Source organism: Polyodon spathula, chromosome 2 (genome assembly GCF_017654505.1).
Source record: "Polyodon spathula isolate WHYD16114869_AA chromosome 2, ASM1765450v1, whole genome shotgun sequence".
Taxonomy (NCBI): domain Eukaryota; kingdom Metazoa; phylum Chordata; class Actinopteri; order Acipenseriformes; family Polyodontidae; genus Polyodon; species Polyodon spathula.
Genome location: NC_054535.1, coordinates 14,083,671 through 14,110,160, shown reverse-complemented (window position 1 = coordinate 14,110,160; position 26,490 = coordinate 14,083,671). Strand labels below are relative to the sequence as shown.

Below are 26,490 nucleotides of genomic sequence, written 5' to 3'. Positions count from 1 at the left end.
TAAACAAAAAACAAAATAAAGCACTGAATAAATAGACAAAGTAATGAAACAATGAAATGTAACACTTTTCAACAGACTGAAATGAAATATTGCTGTGGAGAACAAACACAAAACCGTCTGAAAATAGAAACAAAATGAAACCATCATTAACCCAAAGTGGCCCCAATAAAGTGTTAAGCATCAGGGGATTAGCAGCTCATCTACATAATAAGAGACAAGAGCAGCGAACAGAGGGAGAGGGTAGCACAACGAATCAGGAGATACAGGGCAAGGGAGTCCAGGGGGACTGGGAGTTGAGAGCAACCAGCAGGCACATCAACTGGATATGCAAATGACAGATCATTTATTACACCAATTCAAATGTGGAAAGGTAACTAACAATCTATTTGGCTGGCTTTGTTAGCGTCCAAACGTGTTGATTATGAATTCATTTATTAAACATTATTTAACCAGGAAAGACCTTGTGAGATGATAACATCATCTTTTCATGGGTCCTCCCTCAGGATACACAGACTCTTTGAAAAACCCTTCCACACTGTTACTGCAAAACGTTTCATTCTTCAAACATATATTGAACATGTGCATGAATAATTGTTGTACAGTGTCACATTATAACTTTTCATCTATCTTAGTCAAAAGCAAACCCATGGTCGGGGAATGGTGATAATGTGAGACTTAATTAAGAAGATTTAATTAATTTTATATAGGAACAGTATGGGACGGCGTGTAAAAAAAAAAAAAGATTTTTTTTAAATTTAAATCATGTTATCTTTCCTAGATTTAATTAAAAATATATATTTTTCCCAATTTAGCTTAAGATATATAACATAAATATATAACATATATAAATGCGTATCACAAATTCAATATGACAATTCAATCTGGAAAATATATGCTTCAGTTTTTAACTCTCTCTCTTTTTTTTTTTTTTTTTACACTTGGCAAGTCAACATTTAGCTCACATTTTAAATCTGGCAAAAGATACATGGAACTGAGGTCCCCGAGTGACTCATCCATTTAAATAGGCTTGGCCGGCACCAGTTTGCGTGCAGTCTGTGCAAATAGGCCGAACTTTGCTGGGGACCCCTAGGGGTGCATCACATTGTCTCTCTGTCCGTTCCACCTGGACAAGGCTCCCCTACTTCTTCAGCAGAAACAGAGAGCTGTATCCTCTCATGACAGCTCTGTGCCTAGGTAAAGTAGGAGAACAACACATGGGAGACCGACTTCACGGTCTTCCTCCTCATCTTCTCCCTCCCCTCCAGTTTCCCCTCCTAAGAGGAGGAGGAGAAAGAGCCACCGGTCTCATTGATCGGAGAGCTGTGAGCAGCTGGATAAGCTCTGGGAGGTGGTCACCCAACAGGGAAACATGTTAGCAGATCTGTTGCATGACCACACAGCTACACCTGCTCCCTCTGCACCATTAGTGTCACAGGGAGTAGTATGCGCAGAATGACAGCAAGAGGATTATAGCTGCTTCTGAGGAGGCAGTCGATCAAGAGTTCCCCTCTGAAGAGGGTGACACTAGTAGCACCTGTGTCATTATCAGAAGAGCTTTTGGTGCTGATTAAGAGGGCCACAGACATTTTGAATGTTCCATGGCCTGTAGATGACAAGCGGAAACATTTTTTTGAGGATGATCTCACTCCCTCACAGGTGTTTCCTCTGGTATACCCGGAGTACTGGCCTGGAGTACTGGCTTCAATGCAGCTCAGACATCTGGGTGCTCAATACTGCACAGACTGGCTATTCTCTGCAATTCAAACATGGTCCTCCATTTCAGGGTATGACTACGTTAGTCACGGATCCACATTGGTGTTGTCTCAGGAGGTGACAGCCCTGCTGCACAAATGGGTTTTTTGCACAGTTCATCTTCATTTGGAAGAAGGTTTATACTCCAGGTACTTCCTGGTGCCCAAATGGGATGGTGGCCTCAGACAAATCCACGATCTCAGACAGGTCAACCCATACCTTACTCGATAGAGGTTCAAAATGCTAACCATGCAGTTGTTGCAGTCAATAAGGCCAGGCGACTGGCTCACCACAGTGGACTTAAAATACGTTTACTTTCACATCCCGATAAGATCAGGGCGCAGGAAGTACCTCAGGTTCGTTTTCCAAGGGACAGCCTACGAGTTTCGGGTTTTAACGTGCAGCCTCTCTTTAGCCCCCTGTGCCTTTTCAAACTGCATGGAAGCTATTCTGGCCCCATTGAGACTCAGGGGCATCAGAGTGCTCGATTACCTGGACAATTGGCTCATTTGTGCTCAATCTCCAACGCAGGCAGGGGCTCACACAAAACAAACTCGTCACAGACCACCTGCTTCGGTTAGGTCTGTCAGTGAACTATGCAAAGAGCCAGCTTGCACCTTCACAGACAGCCTCCTATTAGGTGCGCCGTGTGGAATGGCAGGGGAGTGCAAAGAGTATAGAGACCCCAGTGACAGGGTCTCCATATAAAAATTCAGTGTTTTCAGCCTTGCAAAACATTTTACAGGAGGTTCAGGGCAGACATGTGCTTGTCTGGATGGAAAACACTGCTGTGATGGCACACATAAACAACCAGGGAGGTCTCAGGTACCCCAGTCTCCACGAGTTGCCCACAAGCTGTTGCTTTGGGCGCACCGTCACCTCCTTTCACTGCGGGCAGTACATCTCCCCGGGGTGACGAATTGGGCAGCGGACCTCCTTTCAAGGACAGTCCCCAGTGCCTCAAAATAGAGGCTTCACCTAGAAGTGGTGAACCTCCTTTGGCAATGGTTCGGGAGAGCACAGGTGGACCTGTTTGTCTCCCAAGAATCAACCCATTGCCCTCTTTGGTTCTCAGGAGCCGGGGACCTGCTGGCAATAGATGTCTTGGCACACCAGTGGCAGCTTCTGTATGCCTTTCCTCCACTTGCCATGCTCCTGCTGTGCTTAGAAAAGATCAGACAGGACCAGGCCAGGGTGTTATTAGTAGCCCTTATTGGCCCAGGAGACTGTGGTAACAACTCTGATACAGCTCCTGAAAGGTCAGCTGTGGAGTCTAACGAAACGCAGCGACTTGCTCAGTCAGGCACGGGAGATGTTGTGGCATCCCTCGCTCTGGGTCTGGCCCCTGAACAGCACTATTTGAGCTGTCTGCAGTTTTCTAGTAGCGTCATTGACACTCTACAGAATGCCAGTGCAATCTACGCTTTTCCCAGTATGGGTACAATTGGGGCGTTTTTCAGATGTGGTGCCTGCCTAAGGGATTAGACCCTACAACCTGTCCCATAGCAGCTATACTGTGATTTTTACAGGACCTGTTTGATGAGGGGAAATTCCCCTCTCCACTAAAGGTCTATTTGGCAGCCATTTCGGCTTGTCATATTAAAACTGATTCAGTCTCCCTAGGAGCTCCTTTCCTGGCAGGGCAATTTTTAAAGGTTGCTCGGCAGCTTCGGCCACATATGAAGGACATTGTCCCTCATTGGAGGTTTAATGTTGTGCTGGAAGTGCTTATGAAGCCTCCCCTTTGAGCCTTTGCATTCAGCGGAGCTGAAACATTTAGCAATGAAAGTGGCTTTCCTGTTCGCTATAACATCGGCTGAGAGGGTGAGTGAGATGCAAGCTTTTTCAGTTGCAAAACCCAGCTTAATGTTTGCAGAAGCCAAGATGAAAGTCATACTTCACACTAATCCTGCTTTTTGGCCAAGAACCGGCATTCCACATGAGCTATACGGTAGAGCTTGAGGTCTCCTTTCCAGTCTGATAGAGAGCGGCAGCTCCATATGCTTTGCCCGGTGAGGGCACTAGACTGTTATGTGGACAAAACCAAGAGTTGGAGGCAGTCTGAGCAGTTTTTTAATCTGTTATGGTGATAAGTCCCATGAGAAAGCTCCATCTAAACAGAGGCTATCAAGATAGAGCTGCCACACTCTATCCAATCGCCGGCCCGCAACACAGCTGATCACAATAGAGCTGTTGTTCTCTATCCAATCACACCATGCAACACAGCTGATCACAATAGAGCCGCTGTTCTCTATCCAATCACACCATGCAACACAGCTGATCACAATAGAGCCGGTGTTCTCTATTCAATCACACCATGCAACACAGCTGATCACAATAGAGCCGTTCAACAGTTCCGCAGCTATGCCCTTTCCCCAAGATGGCCATTGAGTCAGCCGATCCCTGTGAAGATGGACCACCAACCTTACTTAGCGCCCTTTCAGGTCGGGAGGAAGATTTTCAACTCAGATTCATTATCTCCCGTTCACAGGGACACTTAGTTCTAACAACATGAGGTGAAATTGTTTTAGGGACTTGATTTATATGGTGGGAAAAAGACCTCGGAACACTAACATGTATTGTCAATGGGCAAAGTGAACATATAGTGGATGTAATTTGATGGCACTTACTATTTTCAGGAATTATTCCACAGGACAACACTACTGCAGTTTAATAGGGGACACTTAGTACAATCAAAATGAAATGTAATTGTTTTGGGGACTTGGTTTTATATACTGGGGCAAAGCAGAGGTTTAGTGGTAAATAAAGAGTTGGTAAACGCCGGTTTGGTGGATTTGAACACATAGATTGAACAAATACAACCAGAGCCCCCCCATACAGCTTTTCCCCTCTCAGGTGCTGCTCACGTGTGAACAGACCTGACAGTGCGCTTCACGTGAACAGTTCTGTGCGCATCCTCTCGTGGACTAGGATGAAGGCTGCTAACACCTCCTGCAGGTCAAGTGTGTCTAACAACAGAACATTAACAGAGCATAAACAACCAATCACAGAACACTCACACACAAAAACAAACAGAACATGCGGTCCAGTGGCCACATCCCCTACACGCGCCCAAGTGGCGCATCCAGTAAAGACGCTTTGCGTGGAGTGCAGGATTGTGCTCTATAGCCTGGAGATCGCAGCTTCAAATCCAGGCTATGTCACTGCCAACCATGACCAGGGGTTCCTAGGGGGCGGCGCACAATTGGCCGAGCACCGCCCAGATAGGGAGGGCCTAAGTTGGCAGGGCAATCCACGGTTCACTGTGCACCAATGACCCCTGTGGATGATAGGGAGCCTGCGGGTCTGCAGTGGAGCTACTTAGATCTGTGTTGTCCTCCGGCACCATGGGTCTGGTGGCTTCACTGTGGATCCGCAGTGTGATAAATGATGGAGTGGCAGGAACAGTCCTGTCTATCATCATAGCAAAAAATCCATCACTTCATTTATCCAGTCCAAATGTTCTGTAGAGCACATCATTTACATCAAACCCTAGTGTGACCGAAATGATCCGAAGTCTCCCAGAACTGGTAAAAAATGAGGTTTCCATGGTTTTCCGAGTTATCAGGTACCCAGGGTTCATAGAAATGGCATTCGAAAACACTGGTTGCAAATTTACAATAGGCTACACTACTCGTCCACATTTTCCACTATATAATAGAAAACAAATTAAAAATAAAAAAACAAGCTCTTATGAATAAGGTTGACAAGATTTTACTTCAGCTACTGTATATGCAGAGTCGCTCCAGTTTGGTGCTGAGGTCGGTAGCCTGCAGTGTAAAGTATCTAAAATATCTTTAAATAGTTTACAAAGGGATCAGTGTTGTTTTTTTTTGTTTGTTTGTTTGTTTTGTTTGTTTTTGTAGGAGTAGCTTCATTATTATTATTATTATTTTCTTTACCTTGACCATAAAACAATTACATTGTAAAGAACTATGATTTACCTGCAAACGGAAATACAGACGAACCGGCATTATATTATGATTGCCGAGCAAGCACGATTCGTTATAAACCGGGTTTACGTTTATGACAATTGACAGCAAAAAATAAGGAAATCTAACGTGAATTAAAGAGCAGTGTTTTGATACAGTACACATATTAGTTTTTTACATTTAAACAAATGTATATAGTTTACTACAGGCGTGTTTTGTATCATTAACTTGAACGAAACAGTTTGTCAATCTAAAAAAAGGCATGAAATGTCGAATTAGTGAGAGCTATTAATTAAGCGCTGCACAGGAATTTCAACAATTGTTTATTTTTTTTTCAATCATATTAAATAAAGTCATTATTCAGTTTTTGCGCTTCCGATGTGGCTACAACTGCTACAAGTATTTCATCTTCCTCATCGGAGTCTGAATCAGCAGAACTGTATCACTTTAAGAAATTCACGCTGCATTTGACAGGCTGCACGAAACATGACAATATGCGGGTTTGTGAGATAATATTGAGAGGTAAGTTCTCAAAGAAACATTGAATGAATGGTGTCAAATTAAAACACACACACGCGGAATGAAAACACCTCTAAAACCCCCGTCTTCATTTTATGTATTTGGTCGAATACATTTGCGAGGAATACTTTCAGCATAAATAATTGCTTGGTATGGCCTTTGTCACAAAACGAGATCTTCTCTGCATAAGTCTCGTAAATACATTATATTGCTTTCGAATTTGTTCGTCAATTTGATCTTTTTTTTTTTTTTTTTTTTTTTTAGTGTGAGAATGCGATTTATCCACCCTTTTTTAACAATAGAGTGTGGAATATACCTGGTATGCGACAATGGAGAGAGACCCTGGAGTTGCTAAATTGCATGTAAACCAAGCCACTGTTGAATCAAAAACAAAACAGACAGCATACAGAAACTTCTCAAACTGTCATGTGTTCCAGGAATGGCCAGCAGGTGGCCTCTGGCGATCTCAATCAGCGAGTAAGTGTCAAATTAGAGATGAGCCCTTACTACATATTTGTGTTAGTTTTATTTTAATTAAAAATATTGGCCAGTTTTAAACGTAACCAAACACTGCCGTAAATACCTGCAGTTGTTACACAGCTACACACACTACTGTATATTATCCTGAACTACATCAACCTAATCTATACATGAAATGTGTATAAAAAAATAATAAAAGGTTGATTTGTTTTGTCACAACCTACTGTAAATTGGTGTAAAAATACCATTAAAGAAGCAAAAGAAATAACCCCTCTGCAAGCCATTACATTTATTTTGTTTTTATTTTCTTATGAAGTTGTTGAGTTCTTCCCTCTGTTCAGTAAAACTTGTCTGTTGTTTGAAGCTGATAATTCCTTGCTAATGATGGTGGTGGCAACCCCACCCGTCCACAAAAGAACTGATATTGTACAAACAGGCTTGCTACTCAAAGTGAAAGAGAAATTCTTTGTGGGTGAACATCGGAAGACCCCTTTCCTGCTAACTACAAAAGAACCGCCAACCGTAGATCATAAAAGGTATCATTGGCTTTCAACGACAGTTCTTGGGACCCAAACTGAGCTCTAAATTACTTAATTAAACCCTTAATTGGACTAATTTGCTTAATTAATCATTTCTAATTGTTTTCAGCTCTTAAACAGTTGGAGTTCTCAAGTTATACAAGTCACATGAAATCTGCAACTTTTTAGACACTGAGGACAATTAAAAAGGTAAAATTAAGCAAATGATTAGTTCAATTAAGGGCTTCATTAAGTGACAGCTCAATTGGAATGAAAACCAGAAGACACATGGGGTCCTAAGAACTGGGGTGAACGACCACTGCTTCAGATGTTCCTTAAATGCAATTTGGTGTCATTGAGTTCCATTCCTAACTCAGCTGGTTTCTGGAACCCCAACAAAGATAGAAGACGAATGCTTCACCCTTCTAACACACTAAAATGTAAATTGTTGTTTTAAATTGTATCTTGAATGCGATTGGATCAATGTTATCTTAATTAAAGTAGCAATGCATATGTATAGTAAATCCAAATGGAAAGGAGAATATTTTATTTTCAGGTTTTGTTTTATTATTAGCTTCCCAAAATGGATCATCACTATTTTACATAATCTGATGATAGAACAATAGTTGTTCGGCCAACATTTTTAAAAGGCTGGAGAGGCATATATTTCCACTTTCACTAGCGCTTACTGTTCCAGCTAAAGATTCAGATGCCCTGCTTATATCAAGAATGCAAAGAACTAAAACAGCCACCTTTCGTACAATTTTAATCCCCCATTTCATTTTGTTAAAGATTGTGTAAACAGATTGCAACAAACAATGCCCCTGTATCCAGCAGAGTGTCTTTGTAAAAGGAAGCCCCACCAGTAATGTTACTACACCAGCAAGAAGCAACTTGGGTGTTGGTAGACATCAGAGCCCTTAAAGTGATATTCAGGAACCTTGTGAGCTGTTTTATAATGCAGACACTTTTAAGATTTCAATCAACAAACCAGGTTGAAATCGGAAATGAAAACATGCACATGTCCTAATGGTTACTGGCTCTGGTGGAATCAAGGGGGGACGGGAGGACGGGACGGGACGGGACGGGACTGTTCCTTTTGAAACATCGGTATTGGATATGGAAGCATATGGAAGCATAACATTAAATCATTCATATGAGGCACATCCCATTTAAACAGTGTGTGCGCGCACACGCTACATAGGACAGTGTTCCTGTTTCATTCCTGTGCTGTATGTATATGCCTAACATATTATTAATGCATGAAATACAGAAAACCCTCAAAAATAAAATACATAAATAAAATCTGAGTTAGAGTTCTTTTAATCTTACCATCACTGAGAACATTCCTTCTCATTTATTTTTTGAAAAAAAAAAATGGTGTTTGATGTAATCATCTTGCGTTAATATTTCAAAATTCTGTACAAGATAAAAAGAAATAAGCACTGCTGAAGGTACAGAGTAAAATCTCAAACACAACTACAAAATAAAAATAGGTTTACAGTACAAATGAGTAGTAAGACATTGTATGAAGCACAATGGCAGAGCTCTGATGAGTTAAAAGTGGAAAATAAAATAAAAATACTTTTCTATTTTAAACAGTAATTTCTTTACAAATAGCACAGCCAGTATTATCTGATGTATTTCAACCTGTAAAAAGATATTTACAAATAGTCATTATTTTTTTATTACATAATTTTTTTTTTAAAACATCACATGTACGTCAGCACCAAAGTACAAAAAACAAAACAAAAAAAAAGATAAAATAACCGGGGGGGGGGGGGGGACGGGGGGGGGGGGTAATAACAACAACAATATGGACTTGTACATAATTTGGTCCCAGACACTGTATTTGGAGGAAGCTTTGAATGACAACACAACCTTGACATTAGGACTGAGCTGAATTGCCTGCCACACCATCAGATCCCCTCGTTCTTGACAGGCTTGCATTTTGTCTGCAGTTTTAAAAACACACAGCTCCAACCTCCACACACACACACACAGCACAGCAACGAAACGGAAGCAACTCCAGACAATAAACACCACATTGCCTGACAACTGGAACTGGCTGGCTGCCATGTGCATTGGAAGCAGACTGGATGTAGATATTACCCTTCTATAAAAATGGTACAGGCATAAATGCCGTGTACGCTCTTTTTTTAAAATTTCTTTCTCTATCCTTTTTTCGGAAAGTCACTTGTGATTAAAAAGTTATTTTTTTTACCATTAAATACCTGACAAGAATGACCAAAAGTTTGTTTTGATTGATAAATTACTCATAAAACTGGTTTAGACTGTTGACTATATCAATCTGTAATTTAATCCATCCACATATTCATGACTTAAGAAAAAAAAAAAAACTACTTCAATCGAATTTGGATTGGTTTGACACTTGTCTATGGTCATTTGTGTCAATATTCTGTCACACATACATATCTATCTACCTCAAAACACTTAAATGTACACCATGTGTTCTTTTAAAATGACTCATACCCCCCTTCTATCACAATAATTACACGTGTCACCTTTTTAATTCATATTGCACAGTAACGATCCTATAGAGTATCCTTTAAATTTCACACGGCACTCAAATGCCTTTGTTGGGTGCAAGGCTGTTGCAGTGGATTCTCGTCACTGTTGTAACACAGACTCTTGACACCCCTCACCCCACCCCCTGTATAAAAGAAAGCTCTACCACCACCAAGAAAATGTAAAAAAAAAATCTGCTATGCAACACAATTAAGAAGAATTGGTTTCTGGTGCATTGTGTGGCAGTTGAACACATTTCTATTGTGAAATGTTATTTTATGAATTGCAATACAAATGTAATTGAAGCCCTTCTCCCAAAGTGTTTACTAAAAGTATGTACTACATTATGGCACACAAGTTACAATACTGTCAGATTGAGATCACACCCACCAATATATTTGCCCCCATACTGCAAGATACACCCATACAGCGAGGATCCACAGAATTAACCTTTAGCATGTTCTTTAACCCTTTAAGGACCGTGAATGTGCCACCATACTTTGCCCTACAGGTTGGAAACACATATAATTGGCTAGGGGAGGCGTTGAATTTCACTCCCCAAGTTTTTATTTCCCGAGTGATGTCACTGAGGTGGGCATTAACATTTTAATCTTTAGAGATGAGAAAGACGCTGTAAATCCAATGTATTAGACTTGTCATTATATCAGAACATTTATTCTGTCTCATGTGTTTTAATATATATTCACAACATGTATAAATATCAATAAATTAGTGCATATAAGCAGATAATGCTTTATGAACTACATTTTCATCACTTAAAATCACTTATAGTGAAAATAACTTATTTATAAATATTTATTTTGAGAACATAATCTAGAGTAGTGTCCATTATTGCTTATAAATATCCTGAGAAATGTTTATTATGGCATCACAATTTTACTGTTTGTTTATAATGGTTAGCATTTTGTAGCTTTCTTAGCACCATTTCTTCTGCTGTTCGTGTGGTTTATAAAACACTGCTTTGATAAAAGGATATTCTGTGTATATTTTTATGTACACAAATTGATATGCACACAATCACACAAACATTTTCACTTTACAGAGCTTTATTTCAAGATGGCAAGACTATTAGATGAATTATTATTGGCAGAGATACTGGCGTCTGATTCTGGTGAATCAGAATTTTTTGACAGCGATTCATTTATATAATACAGACGTACTCAGTATTTATTTTTAAAATAAATGTTCAGTTTTAAACCATTGGTTGTGTCTTTTTTAATAAAAGGTTCTACATTCATAAAATCACTCAGGTGAAAAAATGTCATGTTTTTTGCCCATATTTAAAACAATGTCAACAAAACTTTCAGGGAGTGTTGTAGGGTCCTTCAGGTAACAAAATAAAATGTTTTTGTACATTTATCTCTTTGAAAAGCCAAAATGTACTAAATAATACTAACATAATATAAACATAATCAGATTTATTTATTTATGTATTACTTACTGGAGTGGAACATAAAAGTACTTTTATAGTATAATATAGAACCAAAAAATATAGTTTAAGTCTCTACTACTAAAAATAGATTTTGATGAATTTCGAAGATAGAAAAGCAACAACAGCTAAAAATGTTTAAAAAATAAAATCACTCGGGTGAAACAATGTCTTGTAATTTGCCCAAACATCAATATTTTTCAACATAACTTTCAGGAAGTATTTTAAGGTCCCTAAGGTCGTAGTTTCTATACACGTATCTCTTTGAAAAGACTAATCGGAAGACAAAATAATAATAAAATACTTAATGCTTAAATAGTGTTAAAAAAACAAACAAAAAACGCCTGGTCCTGGGGGAGCATCTCACTGAAAAACACTTGGTCCTTAAAGGGTAAAAGCCATAGCAATTATATATATATATATATATATATATATATATATATATATATATATATATATATATATATATATATATATATTGCTATGGCTTTAACCATAGCAATTATATATATGCATGTTTGCTCACAGTATAAAGCAGCAACTTGACCCAGTAGTTTCCTCGCTCACTGGTTCCCTTGCAACAAACCACGCCTACTGCATTGGCCTAGTTGCTACACAAAGAGAGACGATTACTTTGTTTTTCATAGCATAGAAGATTTTAAATCCCAAAAACTGCAGAAGAAATGCAAGCCATTCAAACTGAAGTTTTCATTTCAGAAAAAAAATAAAAAAAATAATGGAAATAAAGAAAATTCAGTGGAAAGTTAACCACAGCTCATGAATATTACAATAAATATCGCTGGCTATGAAGTACTGTACAACACACCATTTGACTAAAATATTGTGTCTGTTGGGGGAGTCAAATTAGCTTATTAAAAATATATATATATTTTACATTTTGGTACCACTTCCAAAAAACACTGGATTACATTTCTAAAATACAATGCACAATGCAAAGGAACAGACTGCAAAAAAACCAAACATTTAAAAACAAAGTTAAAACACTTGATTGCAGTTTCTCAGTTTACTTCACTATTGTTTGCTGCCCCCTCTCCCCCCCTTTACCTTCGATCTCAGCACTAAACTCTGGAATTTGAACATCGAGAAAAATCTGTTACTTAAAATTATCTCAAAAAGGGGGGAGCGACTACTCTGGATGAAAAGTACTGAGCTATGGGCTGCTAAAAAAAAATAAAAAATCACGCACTCCTACAGAACGGTACAGTTTCAGCTTCACTACTTCTCTTAACCAGCTTGCACAGAAGTGACACTTTCTGGACAGCCCACAGTGTGTGTGTGTGTGTTTCAGCTCATCAATGTTCTCAATAAACCAAAGAAAGTTCCACAGTTTTTTTTTTTTTTTTACAGTTTATGTTCACTTATAGTCCATGTAAACTTCTATGTCTCTCCTTTCACTGTTGGTTTCCCAAAATTTCATCTATCCACTCATCCGTCGAGCTTCCTTTTATTAACGAGTCCACCAGGTCTGCCCCGTCTGCTAAACTAGAGAATGAGCCCCCGCCTGCCGAGTGGCTGTAACTGAAAGACAAGTCCTGACTCGCAGTCCGCTGGTAGCCTTGAGGCTGACCGCTGTGTAAGAAAGAAACGCCACCACCTCCAATTTGCTGTCCAGGTCCTTGACTAAAAGCATTCATGTTTGGAACACCCTGGCTCATTCCAGCCATGACCATTGGCCTTGACTGGTTGGTCCTTGGTTGTCCAGACATGTGTGGCATCATCTGCCCTCCCATAGCAGGGTTCATGGTTCTAATATTTCCCGTAGGGTCCACAATAGACTGGCTCATTGCCTGAGGAAAGTGTTGCTTGGTCATGCGGGGTTGACCAGGCTGCATGGCATAAGCAGAGCTGTTGTTAAAGGTCATCATTTCCCCACTAGTCCGCCCTGGCATACCCTGCTGCTGCCAGCCCTGTGCCCCCTGGACAGTACCTCCCATCATTTGAAGCCTTTGAGCTTGGGCCTTGGGGATGGCTTGGCCAACCGGTGGTCCCTTCATTTGCTGAGGTGGCTGCTGTTGGGACATGGCAGAGTTTATCAACATGCCTTGGCCGTAGCCCCCAACCACCCCTTGTCCTGCAATGGGTTGTCTCTGGCCCTGGGAAGGGTTGTGAGCCATGTTCATGCTGCTTTGGTTTGGGTGCTGCAACATTTGGTTCATTGCAGGGTTGATGCCGTACATGCCCTGTTGTCCACTCGGAGCATTATTGTACGCCATGCTCATCTCGGCCTGTCCAGTGGCTGTCGACATCGTTCCAGAGTTGTGAACCGAGGCCATCTGGAGTATGCCCTGGCTCTGCTGCTGCTGTTGCTGCTGCTGAAGTATCCGTGCGTTCCGAATATTCTGCAGAGCCTGGTTCCTTGCAATCTCCTGTGGTGTGCCTGGAAAACAGAAACAATTGACACCTCATGAACTGCAAAACAAATGTTGTTGGTCTTTAGGTCGCAGAGGTACCACACACATGAATGATACTGACATACAGATGTACATCATTCTGCTGTGCTGCAACACGCCCTAAGGAATACAACATAATGGGTTGTTAACACAGTAATTAATCTGTTTAGGCAGTCTTCTGTAAACAAGCTACCGATTTAAGGATGTGAAACTATCCAAAACAAAGTATACTGACACTTGAAATGTCTTCTCTTCATTAAAAAAATAAAACACAAAAACCCCTCAAAAAAAACCCTGTGCCTCTCGTGTTCAATAATGTGAAGCCTCTTAAATCAAGACATCGGATACTTGTGGCTGGGGAAAGGTTTCCATGGAAACAAAGGGAGAGTGTAAAAGTAATAGACTTCAGATAGTGCAATCAATTTCGAAACAGAACTACAGAAATGCTATTGATTGTTTTAACATTATCTGACATAAGCTGTAAGGGCAGCACTGATATAATTTAAGTATCAGGAACTTCAACGATAGTAATTCTCTAAGGGTTAACTAACCTGGTTTCCACAGGAACCTGACCAGAAAATCTATACATGAAGCAAAATTTGTTACCAGGAACGGCATACTGGTCTTTTACTATTCTCAATCTAGAGTGAACTACTGATGCAACTTATACATGAATTCAATAAAAAATACCTAAGCCATAAAGGGATTTTGAAACATTCATTTTTGACAGTACACTTTGCTGGTGCTATCATTTATATATGAGACGGGCATAGATTACAGCTCTGCTATAGCCACTGTGCTTCGTAAAAGGCATTAGAGCACCACTGGGGATCTGTATCGATTCAATTCAGATCTTACCTTGGAACTGGTTAACCTGCTGGACTGGATAGGGGTTTCTCTGCTGCTGGGGAAGCTGTCTTGGTAAATGTTGCTGTTGTAACTGCTGGAAAAACAAACAAACAAAAAAAACAAAAACATAAAAACAACCAAAAATTTACTTGGCATCCAAATATTTAACACAGTATCTTAGTGAACGACCCTCACAATTCTATCAGCTACAATTGTAGGAAATGTTTTCCATTTATACAATGAAAGCAAGGACGTGTACACAACTGGGGTTTAGGAATAGGTTTATTTGGTTGGTGATTTGTTGGGGGCTTTAAATTGTGTTTACTGCCCAGCAGGTGTAACTGTAAGATTTGATAAACATTAAGTCTTTCAACACTTTTATTTTTGCATTCACAATGTTTATGTCCTTCTATCAAGAATAAATCTGTTCTGATCTATCTATCTATCTATACACACATGCCGTAAAAATCATTTTATAGGTCGTTCTGCCTAAAAGTCGTTCCCTCCTTTTTGTGACTTCAATTTTAGGAAAACACCTTTTCGTGTTTAAAATACTTTTTTTTTACCGATAAAGAAATATACTCAGGTTTAGTTACAAAATTACCTTTGACTGCAACATTTTATTCCATTAATAAAACTTTACAGTGTTTTTTTTTATTTTGGTTAAAGTGTTAGGAGCTATTCATTTTTCAAAATTTTAAAAAAAAAGTAATAATTAAGTTATAGATTGCACATCACATCTGTATTAAACTACCAGTACTTTATTTGAGCTTATCAAGAACTCAAACAAGTTAAAGAACATACCTTTGCTTTACTGAACATTTCTTTCCAAAACCATACTTAGACAATAGTTCCCACTGCATTGGCTTTTAAAAATGTATTGTATTAATTCAAATTTAAAAGAAAAGTATTAAACAGTGCTGCTTCATCGATTAATAAAGCAAAAAATAAATAAAAAAAAACAATAAACTAAACAATGCACCATCTAATAACCAGTAAACAAAACATTTTAGTGCTGCACACGGTGCAGTAGAATTGCATAACATTTCCAGCTGTTGGAACCATAATCATACACATACTTTATAAGTGTACCACTGTGTTGCACTGACATGTAGAACAAGTTACAGCATGTATTAAAGTCATTCAAAGTACTCCATTCAAACTAAATGTTATCTACATCCGGCCATAAACATTTTCCCCCTCAGCTTGTTTTTCTTTGTGCATTTTAAGTTCGTCTTTGTTTTGTCTCCAGTCACGTACTGTTTTTTCAGCATTGCAATTAACATGTATTTCAGCAAATTAAACAACGCGCAATTTCAAACCTGCCGAGTAGCATTTTATTTATTTTTTATTATTATTCATTTTTTTCTTTCAATCTCAAAGGCAGCTGCATTATTACAGCATTGCAGTTACAAAGTACTGAAGACTTGAAAGGTTTACTTCTCGGCCTTCTAACAAATAGCTGTTTGATACGGATCCTAGGGACGGGTTCAGTTTGAACGTTGACAAATCAATGGCTCTGGAGGGTGGGAATAAGGAAATTCATAGATGCTGACAGCTATTGTGTTAACACTAAGTGAAGCAATATAGCTGTGACGTTTGAGAGGAGGTCATTCAAGACTGAAAGGTTGCGTCTAACATTCAAAATGACTAAGGGTATTGAGAGTAAGAAATTTAAACTTTTAATTAGAACAGTGGTTTTGTGTTTCTACCTAGCAACATGACCTGAATGTCGTAGATCCTGAACCAATAAATAGGGTTGTTGATGGTTAAGGTTTGCGTGAGACACAACCGTGGCTGTAGCAGTGCCAGTTATAACTTTGAACTACACACTAAGTTAAGCAGAGTAAATTAACATAATTGGAACATGTAAAAGAAAGTAGTTATTATTGTATTCCTTCAAATTCAAGGCACCCTCAAATTTAAGACCTAGACCAAATTTACTACCCTTAATTTGATGAAAAGATACAACCTCAATTACGCTGTTGTATTGTACAAAACTGCCATGAAACAGTGTTGTTGATTAACCACGGAGCTCGATTATTGTGCTGCGCACTGTATAATACTTAAGATGGTGTCTCTGTCGTACACATACCACTTACTCACTTAAGACCACACATCCTGGTAACAGCAAGCACGACACAACACTCAGAATACATGTAACCTAGCAACCACAACAGCATTGAACATTGGTTGGCATGTTGAAAAACATTTGTTACAAATGCTGAAATTGTAAATGTTTCTTTTGGAATTCCTCAGGAAGCTTGTTTTTTTTTTTCTCGGCAGTAAGTCGCGTTGCCGCTTGTATATTCGGGCAGACACCTTTGTTGTCTTTTCTCGGCAGCAGTCACGTTGCTGTTTGTTTACTCGGGTAGTCACGTCTTGTGTAGTCACTGTACTGTACTCGAACTTAAGACGCAGGCTATTGTTGAGAAGCAAAAAATGGTTAAAAAAAGCACATTTTAAATTCAAAGGAATACAGTATTTTTTTTTCCTGTCACTAACAGTGCAAACACAGTGTTTGAGTAGAACAGATGGGAGGAATAAAAATAAATTCAATAACGTCTCGGATTTCAGTAATTTTTCAAGGTCTGTGTCGGATAATGTACAGATTTTAAGTTCGTCTTTGTTTTGTCTCTAGTCAAGTACTGTTTTTTCAGCATTGTATCGGATAATGTGCAGAAATGTCTTTTTGTGTTTTTTTAGAAACTTTGTTTTTTGGTATTTTTTCTGTTTTGCTATCTTCCAGTTCATTTAATTGTTCTTCATCCAAATCGGCATGTCTACTTACTACCTTTGGGATGTTTTTGCTGGTAATTGGTCACTCTGTTTTATAGTTACTGTACATCTGTATCTGTAAACAAGATGGCTACCAGTACTTTAAATTCTATGAGGCAGCGCAGTGATTTTGAATATGTGACAAGGCTCCAACTGTGCGTATCCATCCAATATACGGACAGCTGGAACCTGGCTTGACCAATCACATTACTCATTTCAAATTCCATTGCTAGCCCTGGATGGATGGATGGATGGATGGATAGATATATATATATATATATAATATATATATATATATATATAATATATATATATATATATATATATATATATATATATATATATAATAATCAATAAGGCATGACAGGATGTGTGATATACTCTAATATCACCACACCCTGGGGGCGTTATAAGTCACAAGGTGAAGCTGATAAATGGGTTAAGACAGCACCAAAAGATCAAAATTGTCATAAATTTCATCAGTCATCTTTACTGCAAATTCAAATATGGCTACAGTTTTTTAAATTTATTGGATATCTACCAGTGATTTACCCCTTTTTGAAAAGAACTGTCAACCCATGGCGATATGCTGTAATATCAACAACCCCATGTGACCTGTTTTGACCAATCAGGATAGAGTATTTAAAAAATGCATATATATATATATATATATATATAATATATATATAAAATCAAGATTAAATAAGAAGTTTGTCAAGGAGAAACAATTTCGCCAAAGCTCTTCACGGCCACCCCAGAAGACATTGTCAAAACACTTGATTGGGAAAATAAGAGGCTGAAGATCAACAGAGCCTACTTGAATCACCTACGGTTTGCTGACGACATCCTCATATTTACAATGAGCCCAGAAGAATTACAAACAACAATACAAGAACTACAAAAGGCTAGCATTAAATTGGGTTTGAAAATGAACCTGAAGAAGACTCAAGTCATGTTCAATAATTATACCACTCCACAGGTAATTGAAGTCAATGGGATCAAGCTTGAAGTCAATAACTGTGTATACTTAGGACAGTTAGATTCGGCAATGGAGAATCAAATGTTCGAAATCAACAGAAGAGCAAAAATGGGCTGGCATTAAGTAGATTTAACTGTGTCTATCATCGTGCAATCCTGAGAAATTTTTTTCAAAAACCTTTTAATCAGGAAAGCAAAAATTCTCGAATTCGTGTCGCCGCCAAGACTTTTCCTTTTTTGATGAAATGCAATGCATGGGTCTCCTTTGCGGAGTTACGTGGACGACGGTCACTATACAAATGAACGCCTACGTTTTTGGCCCTGGGGAGTTACGCTTGCTTTTATAGTTTTAAAATGTTAATAATGAAGTTTGGCCTTATACTTTTTATTATTATAAGAATATTCTATATACGTTTTGTCTTCATACGTTACAATAATATTCTCACAAAAAATATATATATATATATATATATATATATATATATATATATATATATATATATATATATATATATAGACTATATCGTTGGACAACGTATAGAACTCAGTCTGGTCTCAGTGCGCTATACATATTTCAACCTTAAATACTTAGGACAAAATTTATGGGATAGTGTTTTTTGGTCCAATCGACATTGTTGAACCCTAACAAGGGTCATGTAGCAAATACCATTATACACAGCTGTAACAATTACAATATTCCCACAATCGTTGTTTTGAGATTCAGTTTTTATTAGGGAACTCCTCTAAATCCCTTGTTTAGGAAGATACAGGGTATTAATGCTTGTGACAGGGTAGCCATCTGCCGTGCGAGTGTGTGCATTCGCTGCTGAGTGACAGGCAGGTGATCGAGACGGAGGTTGAAGTTGACATGCCGAACAGGTGAACAGAATTGATTTACAAAATCAACACACTGAACAGCTCACATGACACTACCAGCAATGGTAGCACACGGATCACAAACAACACAGTGTACAAAAACTGTGGTGGGATCTACATTCTCTAAACTACTCTTCTCTGTTCAATAATAAACTAACGTTGATCATGGTGAAGAGGATACGTGATGATTATTGCATGACGCTTGTAGAGAGGAAGTAGGTTGCACACACTCAAAGTATACGTGTTTGATTTGTCATTGCCGTTAACTATCTTCAACTCTATAGGGACATTCTAAATCTATATTTCTTTTGTTAGCAGCTGTACACAGAGGAGAAACAAAACATTACACAATAATAGAAGTTTGTCTCGATTTTGATGTTCCATTAGAAGTGGTTCAATGTATTCATATATCTTCCCTGTTCAGCACTTACAGTTGCAATTTTGGCGTCAAATGTGATGCCAACAATAGCAAACACGCATTTTCATTTTAAAACATAACACCTGTTACCACACAGGTTAAACAGATTTCTGCTTGCTAGCCTTATTTTTTATGAACTGTGTTACCCTTTCACTTCCTGGGTTATTCCACTTCAGCAGTGTCTTGGGGGTCAAAGCAATCTACTGGCTGCAGAGCATGTCAGGTCAATAGGTGAAGCAGCTGGATGGATAATGATGAGAATGAAGCCACAGAACGTGTGGAGGCACCTTGACTCACCAGGTGAAATGACTAAGGAAGTGCAAGGTCACCAAAAAAGCAAGGCTTTCAAACAGTGATTTCCTTTCCCTCTAAAATCTCATGATCTCCTTTTTCTAAAATTAAATGATTTGAAATAACATGGGTTTCTTTCAAAAGTACACACTTGAGACCTGTATAGTAAATGGAACAACACAACAGACAAGATTTATTTCATTTTGTGGTGTCCCATCCACTCATTGAGAAACGCACTGTACCTGTTCCGCAAGCAGCTGATGTTGCTGCTGTTGCCTTTGTTCCCTAAGAAGCCGCTGCTGCTTTTGCTGTTCCATCAAGTGTAACTGGACTCTCTGCTTCTCCTGCTCCATTATCATCTGCTTCATCATGGCTGCCTGCTGCTGGTTACCTAGGTAACCAGGTGCCCCCGGGTTGGTGCTGGGCACGGAGGCCACACTCCCAGGGCCTGGTAGACTAGGCTGCACGCAACCAGCCTGCCGCGAGATGCCAACTGCATTCTGTTCCTATAATCACAAGAGAAAAAGAGAGATCAGGCTATAGCAAGTTCAATTGTTTAGTGGAGAAAAAACAAAATCATGCTGAAACCATTAACTTTCTGTATGTACACGTACATACTATACTGTATGTAGTAATGCATTATGAATAAATCAACAAATTATTAGCTATGGCCCAGTAGAGTATTTTGTTTAACCTGGGATGCAAATATTCTTACACCCAGGTTAACAACTGGTTTGGAAAGAAAGCCTAGAAAAGCACAAAGACTTTGAAACCTTCCCATATTCAACACTATTGCTGTCAGGTTTAATAAAACCTAGATGTATACTAAAATTACCTTTAGCACAGCCTAATTTAATTACATTTGCTATACATGGAAAATCTCTATGACAATTGTTTTTAAATAAGATAACACAGTTGGATTTTGGGTGTTTTACTTTCTAAATTGTATTTCCGAAGTATGTCACTTTTAATAACTCCATAGATGCCACAAGACCAGAAACATACATGTACGGTATATTGGATACTTAGTCATTTAAAAACAGATGAATTTGTTAATCCACAGTTTGTTTTTTGTTGCTGTTGAGAAGAGGTACTGTCGATTGCAATGTCTCAAATCTCACTAGTCCTCATGGAGGATTCTTAGTCAAGTCAGGTAATGTTTTTCCACAAAAAAAAGAAAGAAAAAAAGGAGGAGTTGATTTATCTTATTCTTTCCAAAGCAGATCTCTGTAATTAAGGCCTGCTCTGAGAGGTGTAACATTGTTGTTATGGCAACAAACTTTCAGCACCAGGACCCTCAGCCTAGCTACTGGAATGTGTGCAGACAGATCCAGAAGCTAAACTTTTTTTTTTTTTCACCTCTCAGTGATGCAACTCATTCATAACAATTCTACAGAAGGTCAAAGAAAAATATTTTGCCCTTAAATGGCTGCACTCGTAATTGCTGCAGAGCCCAAAATTTCTGGATGGCCTTACAGAGCAAGAATCAGGTAAAGGCTTAACAGATTGTGAATACCCACCACTAACAATCTGTACTTGCAGGTCAGCCGCAACAACCCACCTCTGTGTATTCTATATTGTACGTGTTATTCAGAGCTGTCTGCTTTCATTTTGTTTGGTACAAGGTTAGTATGTTGTATACAGACTTTTCATAAGTAAATGATAAGTAAAGACACTCTCCGTATTCACTTATGACTAGTCTCTGTCCCAGACGAATATATACACTGCTGTTACTGTAAAATAAAGTGCCAGAAGAGTACACACAATACACTGACAAACTGTGAATTGCCAGCTTCTTTGATGAAAGCCAGGTCTAAGTAAGAGGGTCTCTCTTATAGCAAGTAGGACACATCGGTTTTATCCTCCTCAACAGGGCTGTGAGGACATCTTTCTGTCAGCAGGTGGAGACATTGTTCTGTGCCATCGCTATTGCTGGCCTTTTCCCAGCAGATGGCTTAATCATGACCAATGTTATCATTTTTTCCCCCCTCTTCCTCATGGATAATGTGTCTAAGGCTGAGCCTAGTCAGTGTAGTGTGACGGCGAAGAGCCGGTAGCCTGGCAACTGAGACCGTAATACTGAACAGATGGTGTTCATACAGCATTATGGACATCACACACCGCAGCCCGGGACAACCGAAGAACTCCCAGGGGACAGGAGGACCACTTAACACTTCACGTTTCTCGCGGCTGCCATACATCTTCCGCTTATGGACCATTGTCCCCCCTCAAACTCCTGTCCTTCTCCCAACCGGCTTCAGAGAAATCAAGACAAGCCACATAAGAGTGTCCTAATGGCTGTTTAACCAACAGCAAGCTTTGTATGATACAAACTAACAACACGATAATATCTAAAGGAGGCGGCCACTGTTCAGAATAGAGACTCACTCTGCCCACAAGTCACCTTTTTAAATGTGTTTATAAATAATGTGGGCACTACCTGCTGCCGTGTAAACAGGGGCATTGACACACAGTATCAGCTTCAATGTATTCTCCATCTGCCTTTTTCTGCACCATAACAATTAATATTTCCTCCCACACAATGATTTCTAATGTGTTTCCAGTCAGCAGGAAACTGGATACTGATAGCCTAGAAGCAAACATTTACCCAAGTCAACCAACAAGTCTGTACCGTATGTAATCTTTTTTACATACTGGGTTGCCAAAGGGAATGTTAAATTAGACTTGCATAATGTGATTAAAAAAAAAAAAAAAAAAAAAGAATTTCAAACAATAAAAAATGTCAATGATTGTAATATGCAATCTCACGAGAGGGTACTGTTTTACAACCCTAAGAAAAGTACTGAGGCATAAATAAGAGACTGTCTCACTGACTCATTAGAAATTAAGTGTTGCATAACCCATTGGTGACTCACTCCACAGGTAAAAACGAAGCACAGTGAATGCTTGTTCGCAAACAAAAACATCAAGACAATTTAATTCACATTACCCCAAAATGTCTTGGTTTTATGACCATTAAAATTACAGTGAAAACAAACGAGAAAGATATTTACCTGTATGACCCAGACGTATACATGTTGCAATGAGATAAATCAGCAGCTAAAAACTTAGAGAATTTAGCAGAAACAACACAGCACCAATATCCTAAGGCAGTCACCTTCATTTAGGTTGACTATATGTTTTTCAATTAAACTAAAACGTACAAAAACAATCCAACTTTATAACAATATATTTATTTTTATATAGCGCCTTTCATAGTGGACCACTATCACAAAGCGCTTTACAGAGGTAGGCTGTGAACTGTGCATTATATGCAGAGTCACTTACAATAGGACATTGATTTAACATCTCATCCGCAGGATGGAGCACAAGGAGGTTAAGTGACTTGCTCAGGGTCACACAGTGAGTCAGTCAGTCAGTCAGTGGCAGAGGTGGGATTTGAACGGTTTACCTTCTGGTTACAAGCCCTGAACTTTCACCACTGCACAACCCTTCAACTCACACTACCCCCAAAACATTACAATTTAAAGACATATACTTTCCTTATATCTACAGACCCCTTTTTAGGCCTACAACTATTTGATACAAATGTGGCAGTGAACTGGCTTTACTTGATATTTTGTCTTCTAGAAGAGATGGCTGAACTATCCAACAAGCAGTTTTTGTATTCTATAATTCTGAAAGCAGCATGATTACCTTTTATACAATTGTATCAATTTCTTTTCGCACAATATTATTACAAAGCACTATATCAACACTATCTAAATAGACAGAGTGTTTTCCCCTCCTATGGTGCATTGTAGCTCATCACATTAAGTTGGGAGTGTGTTACAGTTAAGGCTCTTTTAAAATGCTATATATTTAAAGGCTATATTTGGTTTTCTTTGAGCACTGTACTTTATGTATTTCATGGGTACAAAACACGATGCAAACACAGACTGAGAAGTATCACAGCTGAAAAACAAAGTAAATAAAACAAGGAACTGCACCTGGTACTAGCACCTTACCACTTGTAAAATAATGTATGGGATTTTCTTACTTCTCCATGGCTTGCTTTTTATTACTACAAACTTTTACTATATTGTGGTCATGCATTCAGTTTCTATGGAAACCCTCAAACTTATGACGTATTTAAAAAACTTTTTGTAAACATTTCTACAGCTCTGGCCAAGAGTTTGGCATCACCCTACTGAATCAGCAAAATGAGATTCATGAAGTCAAATGAAACCCACTGAAAAATGTTTTGTTAACATTGAATTACATGGAGGCTCTCGAGTTGCGCATCTGGTAAAAGGCAGGAGTTCCCAGAGGGCAGCGCACAATTGGCCAAGCACAGCCCGGGCAGGGTAGGGGTTAGGTCGGCTGGGGAGGCTTTGGCTCACCGTACACTAGCGACCTCTGTAGCTGGCCGGATGCATGCAGACCGGCCTGTACTCAGTTTAGAACCGAGTGGTCCTCCCACGCTGTATGTTCTGAATACGGCTGCACGGTGGGCTTGCAGAGTAAAAAAAAAAAAAAAAAAAAAAAAAAAAAAAAAACAATTTTGTAGTTTCTTCGCTTACAACATGATGTTAAATAAAAGATCTACATTGTGTGCTTTGTGCTCCTCCTCATATTTATTTCTAGGGGACAACTTTCATACAGTAGCTCTGACATGCAGTGAAACTCAGCAATTGGTCACAGTATGAAAAGACAAGAGAAGTTGTTTGAGAAGTGGGTGAATTCATAAACGAATGAAGAGCATGCAGAGTTTAGGGGACACTAATACAAACAGATGATCGTTTTAATTGATTAGCAGAGCTGTTTTCATACATATTTACATTAAGCTTGTCTATGCATATGTAATCCGTAGCTTGCAATTAATGCATATTTAGCCATACGATTTAAAGGAAAAAATGGAATATTAGTGTAAATGGAAGGGTACGCATACTACAATAAATGTATCCCATACGAATGCAGTACAGAACAGTTCAGCTCATCTGGTTTTGCAAGCACAGTACATGTTAAGCAGAGACGTAGGGTCTTCAATTACTCACTTTTTAAATTTCTTGCTGTTTACTGTTATCGTTTACCCATACTTTTTGTTTACATTCCCTACAGGTTTTATCCCAAATTCTTCATGTTGTCAAGGTTACAGGCATGACTGTTACTAGTTGCAACAGCTAGAGGGTTTTTGTTATGCTTCTAATAATTTACCGGAAACCACTAGAGAGATTATATTTTCAACTTGAGTTTAAAAGCCGCCAATCTTATTATACATCATACGTTAAATGTACACTGTTAATAACTGTGGATAAGAAATATAAACCAACAACTAAATACTTGCGGTTTAATAGAGTTTAAATCCAGGGCACTTTAGCTCAATCAGGAGAGAACAGCTCAGTAGGTGACAAGTAGAAAATGCTTACAGTACTGCACCATTGACCTACGACCTGGGTCAGGAGAGACAAAATGCATGATGGGCATACATAAGCAGACGAAGGTTTCCCTTCCCTAAGCAAAGTGTCTCTTTATTCTGTTTAGCCATATTTGTGTTGATTGAGACACAGCATGAGCCAGACTGCAGCAGGGATGAAGAAACATTTGCTCTAATCAATATTTGGGCCGACGGTTCAATCCAGAGAAGCCTGGATGGAAGCATTTGTAACAAACTACTTCTGAAGGCATTACGTACTTGCTTCTGTCACCCAGGTAGACCCTGCTTCTTCAAAAAACAGGGTGAAGTCACGTACCCACCCTACATGACACCGGGTAGAGCACGCCTGTGTGAAAGGGGCTTTAGTAACCCAAAGACGTGAACGGTTCTGTCTTTTCATTTGTTCTGTAAAAGTACAATTAACAGAGCATTTTGTTTAGTTTTTTCCTTTAAATTATTATTATTATTTTTTTATTTTATGGGTATAACCAAGTAAAAACCATCATAAATATGTGGCAACTGATTTGAACTGAATTTTAAAACAATACATTTTAACTTTTTGTATTTTACAATACAGTCAGTGAATTTGATTACAATTTAGCACAATAAAGCCTCGATTTTAAGTGGTACAGTATAAACACCTTTGTGCACACACAAATACATTCTTTCTTCAGGCAACGGTAGGTTTGCACTATTAATACACAAGCAACATTACTTCAAAACAAGTCTGTGTGCCCACCTGCTTATCGGTCCATCGACCTCAATCAAAAGAAACACATAGTAAAGTACAGTATTGTGTCTCTGCATTGGGTCCTTCAAAGAATATATTGTTATTTTGCAATTCCTACAATTATTACACCAGATTACATGTGTGCTAAAGCCAGTGAGGTAATCCTGAAAGAAATTCTGTGAATGTATTGTTTAATAAAATAATAAATCAGAAGTAAATATGGGTGAAAGATAAATACTGTTGTTTTCAGCTTCCAGTTATTATAAAGAAATGGCTGATGCTACTGCCAGGCAGCTCCAGAATCTGGATTGCTTCTCCAGTTTGTTCAGTCTCCTAAACTAGGGGATGGGTTACAAATCTCTTTCCCTCCCTCCATCTCAGAGGGCCCCCGGTTGCCATGGACTTCACTACACTGTCTTGAGAAATGGATTCCACTGCACTACAGTACTCCTCCTCACTCTCTTCTAGCCATGACACTATTGGTTTCTTTTTTTTATTCTCCGACTCAAGAATGCAGCCGAGCTTAGCACAGAATGCTCACATGCATACTTTTGTGGAATTTAAATGCACAAATAGCTTCTAATGCCGTTCAATATTCAAGA

General features: G+C 38.8%; 1 protein-coding gene across 3 annotated transcripts in view; it reads right to left on the bottom strand.

Moving 5' to 3' along the window:
- Positions 1–11,636: 11,636 nt before the first annotated feature.
- Positions 11,637–26,490, bottom strand: part of LOC121330509 (mastermind-like protein 3) — a 132,158-nt gene continuing 117,304 nt past the window's right edge. For 2 of the 3 annotated variants that reach the window (XM_041277091.1, XM_041277075.1), the window contains 3 exons: positions 20,024–20,287; positions 14,450–14,534; positions 11,637–13,578 (listed from right to left, as the gene is read on the bottom strand). In XM_041277091.1, the coding sequence (XP_041133025.1) occupies positions 12,593–13,578; positions 14,450–14,534; positions 20,024–20,287 (1,335 nt within the window). In that variant the 3' untranslated portion in view covers positions 11,637–12,592. The remainder of the gene's footprint in view (positions 13,579–14,449; positions 14,535–20,023; positions 20,288–26,490) is intronic. The other variant, XM_041277083.1, reaches the window with a different exon arrangement.